Genomic DNA, 10,986 nt, shown 5'->3' on the forward strand with positions numbered 1-10,986 from the left:
CTATAGGTTTGTTGGTGATTCCCTCTCCCCAGGTGAAGCACCTTGCACTTGTCCTTGTTGAACTGCATCCTATTGTTTTCTGCCCACTTCTCTAAACTGTCCAGGTCTGCCTGGATTTGGTTTCTTCCCATCAGTGTGTTTACTTCACCCCATAGTTTGGTGTCATCTACAGATTTGGATAGAGTGCTTTCCATGCCCTCATCCAGGTCACTGATGAAGATATTGAACAGCACCGGCGAAGATATTGAACAGCTCAGCAATGACTGAGCCTTGGGGACCCACTGCCCACATCTTTCCAGACTCCTTAAACTACAAAATGCCACCAAGAAATGGGTAGACCAGCAAACAAATTAATTTTCTCTAGATGAACAAAGGCTTACACTTTTCTCACCAAGGGCAAGTGCTATGCAAACTCCATTGTTTACTGTTTTTTATTTGCTGGCTCTCCTGGTCACCTTTTCTTCATATTCTCCATGGTTTGAGATAAGGGTATGTAAAAGAGCACCTGAAGCTCTTGGATGGAGATCATTGTCATCAGCTGTGCTTCTTCGGCAGAATAGAACTCCATACAGTAAGAAGCTCCATGAAAGAGACGGTAGTTTCTTGATCCAAGATGGTGGGATGAACTCCCCCAAGAACCAAGGACCGTTACAGGTCCTGCCACCACCTGCTCTGAGTGAAAACTGCTTTTTTCTGATCTTGCTTTCACTAACATAGATACAGAGCAACATGCATGTTCATTAAGAAACAAAACAACAAAAAAATACTGCCTCCCAAACTCCTTTAAGATAACAACAACAAACAAACCCTACTAAAACAAGACATTTTATTGCACGTGCTTTTCTTTCTGGGAAGTGAATGAGAGAACAAACATGTTAGTCACGTTACTCACTGCATCCATGGAAACTGCACAGGTACAATGCTGATAAAGGTAATATCCAAGCGAGAATATAATAGCATAGAATAAGCAGTATGAGCTTATGTGGGAGCTACTTGCACTTCCACTGTTGGAGAGGAGCCTTAAGCCCCAGGAAGGAGATCCTAACTATCTCTGGCCTGGGTTCTACTGAGTCAGTGGCTTGCTGGTGATGTCTTCTATTACTGACCTGCTCAGCATACTCATAGAGCAAGGGTGAGGCCTGCAGTTTTAATAGACACACGTAGAAAGCTACAGAGCTGTCAGTGAATGTTATTCCTTCTGTGTAAGTAGGAGGGGCAGAGAGAGCAGGAAGCCCTAGGGCTCTCTGAACTTCTGAAGACTCCTGTTGTCTCTCTTGGTTACTTCGGTTTCTCTACCCCTGTGGCACCTCCATTCTGAGCTATACCTGCACCCTGCAGCCTATACGCAAAGATTTTCCTTCCTATCTCTCACCACCACCTTCTACCTGTCTTGTACCCACCTCTTGCCCACACCTTTGCTTTTTGTGTTTCTTCTTGCCATGTATCTCAGCCTCCCTGCTTCTGCATAGTGACAATAAAGAAAGTCACATAAGCTTGAATAGTTCAATAAAACTGTAAATACCTGAATCAATTCCTGGGATTTATTTTCCAGATAAAGATCTTCATTATGAGTTCACACAAATCCAAGGTTACCAGCATGACCTAAGACAGCAACTGAATAACCACTCAGAGGGAACAAGCCAGTATGAGCCAGTTCTACAGGAATACATGTCCTTGCAGTCTGGCACGCATTCTGCGGTGGACGGGTATGAGCAAGTCATAACATCAGTGGTATCTGGTGCTGGGCAAGACAGCTATCCAACAGCGTTCAGCCCAGGGGCAGATGTCTTTCTAGGAGGAACTGCAAGTGACCATTCCCCAGAGGTGGGCCAGACACCAGGTAAGCACACCTATACTATGCTGGAACAATCTGCACTAGTTCTTGGGAGAAGAGATGGGAAACTAATCATCTATGGGATAGGTATATGATAGTTCACTTCATCTGAAAGATGGATCTGGAATGTTCAGTCTCTGAACTTGGGGATTAGGGGGTTCAAGCATGTTGTACGTTCTCTACATAGAATAAATGGGCTGGAGGCATGTCTGATCAATACTTTTACTTGTTTCTTTCCAAAAGCTCCTGTAAGCAGCCCATAACTGCTTCCATGAGATTTCCCATGGGGATTTCTATGTTTCTTTTCTCCTGGGGGTTTGCTACTTTTATCTGTGTGAATTGTCAGTGTTCATTGATGACATTGAACTCCCAGGGGATTGATTTTGTTTTCCTGTAATCCATACTTTGGTGACATATTAATCTGGCAATTTCTGAATAGGTTCCCGTGGGTTTGCCATTTCTAGACTGTGTCTTATCAAGGTGGGTTGAAAAGTCCTAATACCTTAGTTCTAATTTTTGCAGGACCTGGTATATAATACTAAGGGAGAGCAGAGAGGTGAATAATAGACCACAGTATGAATATGATCCAGCAGTGCGATGCTGTGGCCAGTAGGGTAAATAATACTCTGGCATGAATCAATCGATGCATCTCCAGCAAAGCCAAGGAGGTGATTCTTCCACTCTACTCAGCACTGGTGAGACCACAGCTGGAGTACTGTGTCCAGTTCTGGGTGCCACACTTTAACAAGGATGTGGACAAGCCTGAGAGAGTCCAAAGAAGAGCCACCCATATGATCAGAGTCTTAAAAGGCAAGGAAAGGCTGAGGGATCTGGGACTCTTCAGCATGAAGAAAAGAAGGATGAGGGGGGACCTGGTAGCAGCTGACTGCTACACTAAGGGAGTATATCAAGGGCTTCGTGAGCAACTGTTCACCAGGGCACCTGAGGGGAAAACTGGGAGTAAAGGCCACAAACTCCTGGAAGATCAATTCAGGCTCAACATTAGGAAAAACTTCGTCACAGTCATGGTGTCCAGACTGTGGAATAAGCTCCCTCCAGAGATGGTGCAATTGCCTACCCTGAAAATCTTCAGTAGGAGACTAGACAGTCACCTTGCTGGGGTCACTGACCCCCAGTTGTCTTTCCTGCTTGGTGCGGGGGGCTGGACCCGGTGGTCTCTTCTGGCCTTACCAGCTATGAATCTGTGAAATGACTCCACTTCTATGATGTGAAGTGGATGAAAAGAACAGGTCATGGTTAAACAGTATGGGCAATATCTTTCACTCAGGATCACCTGTACCTCCTCATTGCCTTCATTGCTGGAGGTGAGAGAGTTTACTTCCTCCTTGATGGAAATTCAAAGAGTGATAGGGCTGAATTCTTGGGGTTAAGAGAAACAGATGTTTAGCCATTCATCCTGGGGTTGCAGAGGTATAAAAACAGCAGCGTGTAACCCCTGTTCACCAATGCAGGACTCCTTCTGCTTTCTACCTTACTTGCACTGGAGGAGGGAACAGATCCTTCTCCTTATTCAAGCTTTCGGAATAGGAGAGGAGAAGCAGCAGCTTTCTATGTCTAGCTGGAATATGCCCCAGTTGTGTCGTGGGAGCTGAAATGGACTCTGTTTGTATGCCTGGATTCTTACAGGAAGTACTTGCATGTGCCTAAATTGATCTGGCCCATAATGCAAATGGAAGCATCTTGCAGTTAATAGGCCACCTGAAAAGATTCCTAGATTTTACAGTGATAGTGATAGAATTTAAATGCCTCTATGCATGAGACAAGGTTTTCTGTGAAGAATATTCTCTCCCAGGATGAATCTTGAATGTTTTTCTCTCTGCTCTTAGTGGGTGCATTGGAGCCACAAGGACAGTCTCTGCCCTTTGATGTTCAGAAGAACATTACAGAAGAGCAGGTAAAAAGTTGGTATGTGGGGAGGCAGGAGGGCAGCCAAATGTCTCTGTGGACAGAGAGGTCAGATGGACCCTTTGGTAAAGCCCTGTACAGAGCCTGGGTGATTTCTTCTCTTCATATGGACAACTTCCCTGAAACCCAGTCACTACCTTCTCACTCAAGAAGAGTAAGAGACTGGGCACAGCACCTCCACCCCTCTGCCCCCATCTCTCTCCTAGCCAAATGTAGTACTGCCCTACCCTAGCTGTCCAGTGACCACAGGAGAGCTCTCCATCCTGTGGTGTGACCGGCCTGTGCTGCCTGCTACCTTTCGCTGCTGTTGTTCGTGGGCTGTTTGGCTCTTCCCTGAACCCAGCTTTGACTCCCAACGTGACCTTCTTCCCTCAGCTGCTTCTTAGCCTGGCACTTGAGCAAGGAGCACAGGCTGCAGAATGGGAAGGTTTCAGCAGTGTAGAGGTACACTGTGTTGCGACTGATTCCTCCCATGTGGTGTGAACCAAGTCTCTCTGTGTCCAGAAGCCTTCCCTTGTTCTTGATACCACTTGAACCATGGAAATGAGGCAGTAACCACTGAGGAACTGGCTGGTTTCCAAAGGCTTGTGTTGCATGCTGAGGTGGGATGTGCTCTAAATCTGTGTTGATGGACTGGGACTGGTGCTGGCACCCCACAAGAATCAGTCTTTCTGATGAGCCCCCTCTCCCATTCCCTGAGATCTCTCTAGCACAGGAGAGAATCTGGGACTCAAACATATTTTAGAGGGCCTGAAAGAAAAGGGGCCTGGAGGAGCTTGGCTCTTGCTGGGAAGATGGTTGCTGCCTCTTGGAATGGCTGATCCAAAAGCAGTACTACTTCCCATTTCTCTCCCTTATGACATCTATGCTTTTTATCTCTGACAGCAGAGCATGTCGCGTGCAAGAATCCGAACGGTCTCAGAGTGCTCGACTGTCTCTGTGGAGGATGATGCTCACCAACTCCCAGGGCAAGGGGGTGAGGGAGCCACCAAAGAGCAGTCCTCGACAGAGGGTGCGAAGCAAGAGGAGACAAAGGTGATTGAGTCATGCCTGGGTTGAATCCTGTGCTGTCTCCAAACCCAGGCTGCAGGCCTGATTTCTCCCTCACAGCAGAGGGACTCCACCGGCTTCTATTGGATCTGTCCTGATATACCCCACTGGGGGAGGGCGAGATGAGTCAGGCCCCATGTGTCCTTTTACTGGGAGGCATCAGCAGGTCTTAAGTGGCCGTATGGCTGGGAGAGCTGTAGTCAGTGGACTTGGGCAGCCTGGCTTCCTCTCTGTCACTGCTGTCCCTAAAAACTGTGTCAAACCCCTGCTCTCTTCTCAATGACTTGTCAGGAACTAGGGGCTTCTCAGCCTTTCTGCTCTCCTTTATGCCCATACAGAGTTTTAGGGATTGATTTCTTTCCTTTCCCAGCAGCGGGAAGAGGCTGAGTTTTCACGAATCCTTTCTTTCTTCTCAGAAAGCTGTGGGATGTGGGCCCAGTGAGGCTGGGTTCCACAGTTCCTTCCTTCTCCACTCCCTGCCTTTGAATTTTCAGGCTGTTGCATTTTTAATTTATCACCATTAATAAATTACTCCATTGAGGATAAGAGTCTGTGTTTCCCAGGGCTCGGGCTTTGGCTGGTTCAGCTGGTTTCGATCCAAGCCCAGCAAGGATGTGGCTTCTTCCAGAGATCGATCTGAAACTGCCCCAGACTCCACTGCACTGGGGTTCCAGGTAACAAGATAAAAAGGACACTTTTCTGTTACAGAAACTGCACATGGTCTCCTCTCTCATGCTCAGTCACAAGAAGGGACTTCTTCCCATTACCTTGATCCTCTAGAGCAGTGATTCTCAACCAGTGTGCTGCAGCACACTGCGGTGCCTTAAGAGGCTTTCAGGGGTGCCATGGGAGTGCCATGCAATGTTAGCATTGTTAAGTCTGCAAACGAGATGCACGAGTCAAACCCAGAGATTTCAAATAGGAATCCATAGCATTAAAAACATTCTGACCTGCTGTGATCTTTTTGAGGTCTTTGCAATGGTAGGATGGCTCTATTGGTTTTCTGTAGTCAAAAAACAAGTGAAAACTAGGAGCTGCCATTTCTAAAGGGTTGCCTTGAGTCTAATGAGCAGTGCCATGACACTAATAAGAGTGTCTTGAGTCTAAAAAGTTTGAGAACCACTGCTCCAGAGCAATGGAGATATCTTGACATAACTCTGTGGGAAGTTCCAGTATTGCAGTAGCAGGTCAGAAGTGGGGAGCACTGTACTGATAGATCTGGGGGTGGCTACTCATCACTGGGAATGCAGGGGGGGGTGTGCTGCAGGTCAGGTTTGGGGGGCATGGTCAGAGCTGTGTCTGGGATTGTAGGACTGGAATTGCCAGTTTGGGGGCTGTGGGTCACAGCTGAGGTGCATTGGCAGAGGTCTGTATGCATGTGTGGGTGTGCAAAATTTGCACAAAGGCTGCATGACTACCTATCCTGTGGTCCCTTATTACCTACCTGAACTCTCATTTTCATAACTATGTTCCCTTTTGCAAATTTCTGCCTCATCCTGGTATGATCTGTCTCACCACCATGCTGTTCAGGCTAATCCCTTCCTATGCCAAGACTGAATGGCACAGGAATCATTGCTAGACAGAGACAGACCTTTGATGTTCTCTGTGGTAATGGGGCATGCAAGTTAGGTGATGGCAAGGAATCGTATACGGAAGGAGAATTACAGTGTCTGGAGAAACCACAGTGGACAGATAGTCCAGGCCTGACCAGAGGAGGGTTAAGTGAGGAGAGTTGATAGAACTGACACTGTCTTCATCCTCATCCATCATCTCAATATCTCATTCTCCTTCTCACATCCTCTCAGCTGTTCCCAGTTTGTCAGTCTGTTTATTACATGCTGCTGTATACAGGGATATACAGATATAAGTAGGGTAGAACCTGTGAGCTTGAAGTCTCAGTCTGGAAGCAATTCTTATGAATAATAATTATATATTTATAAAGCAACTTTCATGCAGAAGGCTCTCAAAGCCCCCTGGATGCTCTGTGGGGATTACTTGCCCTCTGCTGAAGTGGAAAGCAGCAGCTGTTAGCAGCAAACAGCAACGCTTGGACAGTTTTCGGGGGCTGAAGTGAAGGATAACATCCCTAATTGGAATTGCAGGAGAAACAGGAGGCAGGCAGTATGCACTCCTAACCACACCCTCCCCGGGGGTGGGGGGGTGTGTGTGTGTGTGTGTGTGTATGTTTATATATATGTGTATATATATGTGTATATGAACCTAGATCTGACAGTCGCCAACACCCAGCTCTTGACACAAATTCAGGAAACCTCTGAGTAGGCAGAGGTGCAGGGATCTACCTCTCCATTAAAGTCCTATCCTAAAAACTAATAGGTACTGGCTTAGGCCTTGATGCAGGATGTAGGAGGTGTTGCTCCTTCTCACTATGCAAATTGTGGCCACTTTTTAAGTAACCACAAGAAACCAAGAATACAATGCTATGTGTCAGGCAATGGGCAGCAGCTCCTCTTGTATAGCACCCCTCAGCATCACACTGGGATACTTGTTCAGTATGAATGCCAAGGGACGAGCACTAACCATTGACTTACCTCCACTACTTCCTGGAGTGGCCTCAGCCTCTTGTGGGCTTTTCTTGCTTAGCTTGGGAGATCTGCAAGGATTGCAGCGTAGATGATGTGGCTCAATACAACTTTCAAGAGTTGCTAGCAGTTGGGGTTAACCTATCTCATTACAGCTGCCAAATTGTTGTTCAGCAGCAGACAGCAGTTGTCTGTCTTTGGATCTGAATTTCCTATGTCATAGGTTACTAAATATATCATGAGCCTTTAATCCCTGTTGGGGTGTTCTGGGATATATGAAAGCAGAGCACCATGAATCTGCACTGTCCATGGCCTGAACTCAGGACTAGATGCAGTTTCCTTCTCTTCATGCAGTTTCTTCCTCTTAAATTGGCATGTGCTTCCTCAGGAGCAGACTTCGCCATCCTCACCACTGTGTGCTACTCCCACTGCTGGAACAAGCCCTTCATCACATGCTCCTGCTAGTGGTTCTGCACCTGTCTCCAGAAACTCAGGTAAACATAGCTGAAGCCACAGCCCCTGGCTGCCTCTTGGAAGTGGATACTTTTGTTTTTAAGGATGTTTTGGTCACACAAACCCAGAATGGCTGAAAAGTTTATAATTGTCCTCATTTCTGCAGCTAAAAATGAACCAACAGCCACAACGGGCCCCGATGGCAGAAAATTGGCAGGCTTTCCTGAAGTTGGAGGCCAGGTGAGGAGAGAAGGGTGGGCTCTGTGTGTGGATACATTACTGTTTCTTTCTATGTTGGTCCTTCTGTCTATTGTTTTGGTGGGAAGGAAACACTTCTTTACTGTTAGAACAGTGAGGCTGAGGAATAGACTTCCCAGGGAAGTTGTGGAATCATCTTCATTGGAAGTGCTCAAGAAGAAGCTAGATAAGTATTGGTCAGGGATGATCTAGGAAAAGTATTTCTGTATTTGTGTAGGGAGTTGGACCAAATGCTCCCCAAGGTCCCTTTCAACTTTATAATTCTCTGATTCTATGAGTTTTTGGAGAGGGGGAGGAAACAAGGAAGAAGTAGATTGGACAGTACCTTTCTTGTGGTTTGCTGCAGTGGGGAGCTAACTGGCTTGAGCAGCATCTTCCTACAATTGCCAGTGCCTGAACCTATTAACCAAGGAAGCTCCTTTGACTTCTACACTCACCAAAGCAGGTGCCACCTGTTTAGTTTCTATCTGTGTTCTGTTTCAGAATGATTCACATGACCCCTTGTCTGGCCCAGGTAGTCTTCTTCCTTCTCCAAGAGAAGGCCCAGTCCCACTTTTCAATCCTGCTCACATTCCTCAGGTATGGATGTTTCTTTTTTTCTATCACAAGAATGGGAATCTGGGAGTGGTACCACCACACAGGGACTCCTAGGATTAGGATTAACATTAGTATTAGTTGGTTGGGATCCTTTTGAGGGTAAGTCACACCATAAGTCCCCCAAGGGAAGGGCACAGATGCCCTACATGTTTATCTCCTTCCCAGCAGAGTCCTGGAGGCAGCTACTCTGGGCATGGTGGAAAGAGAACATTTTAGTCTTGGTAGCAGGCAGACTGCCAGCTTCCGTACCACAGCTGAAACCCACCAGGTGCTGCAGAGCATAGGTAGCTGGCTGTGGCCCCTTAGTTCTCTGTTCAGCTTCAGTTTTGATGCACATTAGAGTCAGGGACCATTTGCTTGCTGAAGACAGGTGCATCAGCCATGCCTTCCTGCCTGCTGCAGGAGGGTAGAGATGTAGCAGGTTTAGAATATTGATCCTCTAATTGCTTGAGGCACTGGAGAGATCTACACTGCTTTCTCAAAGAGCTGGGAGATGGGTCGGGGGGGACATACCCAAAGAAGCTCCACTGTTACACTTCTGGGTCTGGCTCATACAAGTGAGAATGGCTGGAGTGTGGTCTTTCCCAGTGAGTGTTGGGGACATGGTGGTGTAATCATACCAACCTAGTCCTGGGATAGCTGAGGGTGTATAAACAACTCAGTTAAAAGTCCTTAAAGGCCCAAGGGGCATGAAGAATGTTGGGGTGGGCAGGTAAGGACCTGGATGTAGGTCTGCTTTTGGACTAACAGAGGTTTTTGCAGGCAGGGGTTGATTTGCACTGGCAGAGCTCTGTGGGAAAAGCAAGCAGGTCCCTTGTCCTGCCTGCACCTGCCCTCAGTCAGTGCTGCCCATCCACCATATTCAAGAGCAATGCAATCAAGCAAATAGAACTGGGCTGTTTTCAAACTGCTTCTGACTCACTGAGCAGAAGGCTTTTCATTTACCTACCAAAATACTGTATGTGCCATCCATTGTCAGTCAGCCACACTATTGTCTCACTCAGGATATTTCTGTCCTTTCCAGCTCTTCAATGCTGTATCCCCTGGACTGAGCCAACCAAAGTGGCTTTCACAGCGACGTTACCCAACCCTACCATGACGGGTGAGGCTTGGGCTGTCTCCAAAGCCTCTGATGCAGCAGAGGACATAAGTGGCCTTGCCATGGGGATAGAAACATTTGTACTTAGCTCCCTGCTCTTGTGCTCCTTCCTTTGGGCTTTGTAAAAGTATTTCCTGTGAACAGGCGTCTCCTTGCAGATGGCATCAGCTTGTGGGGGCAGGGTGGGGTTAGATTCTCTTCTTTCTGAGACTGAGCATCCATCATTTTAGTTGTGATTGCCCAGGTTGAGAGTCGTGGAGAGAGGATGTACAAAGATTCTCCCAGTTGCAAAACACAAGCACTCACTGTGGAATAATAATACTTAACAAACGAGCAAAAGAAAATTCAGGCTGGATTTCAGGAGCAGTGGCCTAACAGTGACATCTCCAACAGTGGGGGATCCTCTCCAAGAGGTGTGATGGAGCCTTATTTACTGGTATTCAGTGGTCAATGCACTGGTATCTGTACTTCTGGGAACAATCCTGTGGCAGCAGGCAGCTGGACACAAGTGACGTAACTTAGTTGCTTCAGTGTCCAGTTTCCATTGCACATGTAATTGCAATAATGACATGAACGACTGTATGGCCATTCTGTAGCTGCCATGCAGGACATCAGAGTGCAGGTTACACACTTGCTCTCAGAGTGGTAGAAACTGGAAGCGTGTGGACAATACAGGCAGCCTCTGGTGGAAGTAGCCCGTGGCATTCAAATGCCTCCCTGGGTCAACTGGACGAGAAGGGTTGTTTGTCTTTAAAAAAGCAGCTTGTCTTTCCTGACCAGAGTGACACTGGACATAACAATAAAGCCTATGGACACTGGGAGTTCTTCCCTCTCCCACAAAATACTCATCATTGTAACTATTCAGTGGTGACTTTGGGGAATCCAAAGATGTCACGCCTTCAAATTTGTGTATGATTTCTGATGGTAAAGGACATATCTGTCTTGTCTCTCTAGTGACATACATGCTGTGTTTGTATTAAATGTTTTTGAAATAAACTCCAATGTTTTTCAGCCCTGCCAACTTGCCTGTCTGCCTGCTAGGCAAGCTCAATCTAAGTCAAAGATATGGCATCAGTTTGGCCCTTTCTTCCCTAATCCATATGGAAGGATTTGAATTCAGCTGGGTGAAGGTTTTTGTCTAAATCTTTACTTTGGCCAAAAAATGTGTGTTGAGTGATACCAAGCTGTTTCACAAATTCAGTGAATTTGTGGCACTGGATTCTTCAATA

The 10,986-nt window shown here is 46.8% G+C and overlaps 1 protein-coding gene across 8 annotated transcripts in view; it reads left to right on the forward strand.

Annotated features, from left to right (window-relative positions):
* SEC16B (SEC16 homolog B, endoplasmic reticulum export factor) overlaps nt 1-10,774 on the forward strand; it is a 55,389-nt gene extending 44,615 nt beyond the window's left edge. For 3 of the 8 annotated variants that reach the window (XM_019501827.1, XM_019501825.1, XM_019501830.1), the window contains exons 20-27: nt 1,553-1,840; nt 3,682-3,749; nt 4,646-4,795; nt 5,360-5,484; nt 7,705-7,844; nt 7,970-8,043; nt 8,545-8,640; nt 9,683-10,774. In XM_019501827.1, coding sequence (XP_019357372.1) covers nt 1,553-1,840; nt 3,682-3,749; nt 4,646-4,795; nt 5,360-5,484; nt 7,705-7,844; nt 7,970-8,043; nt 8,545-8,640; nt 9,683-9,757 — 1,016 coding nt within the window. In that variant the 3' untranslated portion in view covers nt 9,758-10,774. Of the gene's footprint in view, nt 1-1,552; nt 1,841-3,681; nt 3,750-4,645; nt 4,796-5,359; nt 5,485-7,704; nt 7,845-7,969; nt 8,044-8,544; nt 8,641-9,682 lie in introns of those variants that run through there. The other 5 variants (XM_019501828.1, XM_019501831.1, XM_019501829.1 and 2 more) reach the window with 5 other exon arrangements.
* Nucleotides 10,775-10,986: the final 212 nt, after the last annotated feature.

This window comes from Gavialis gangeticus, unplaced genomic scaffold (assembly GCF_001723915.1).
Source record: "Gavialis gangeticus isolate Ggan-Ray unplaced genomic scaffold, GavGan_comp1, whole genome shotgun sequence".
In the NCBI taxonomy this organism is placed as follows: Eukaryota; Metazoa; Chordata; order Crocodylia; family Gavialidae; genus Gavialis; species Gavialis gangeticus.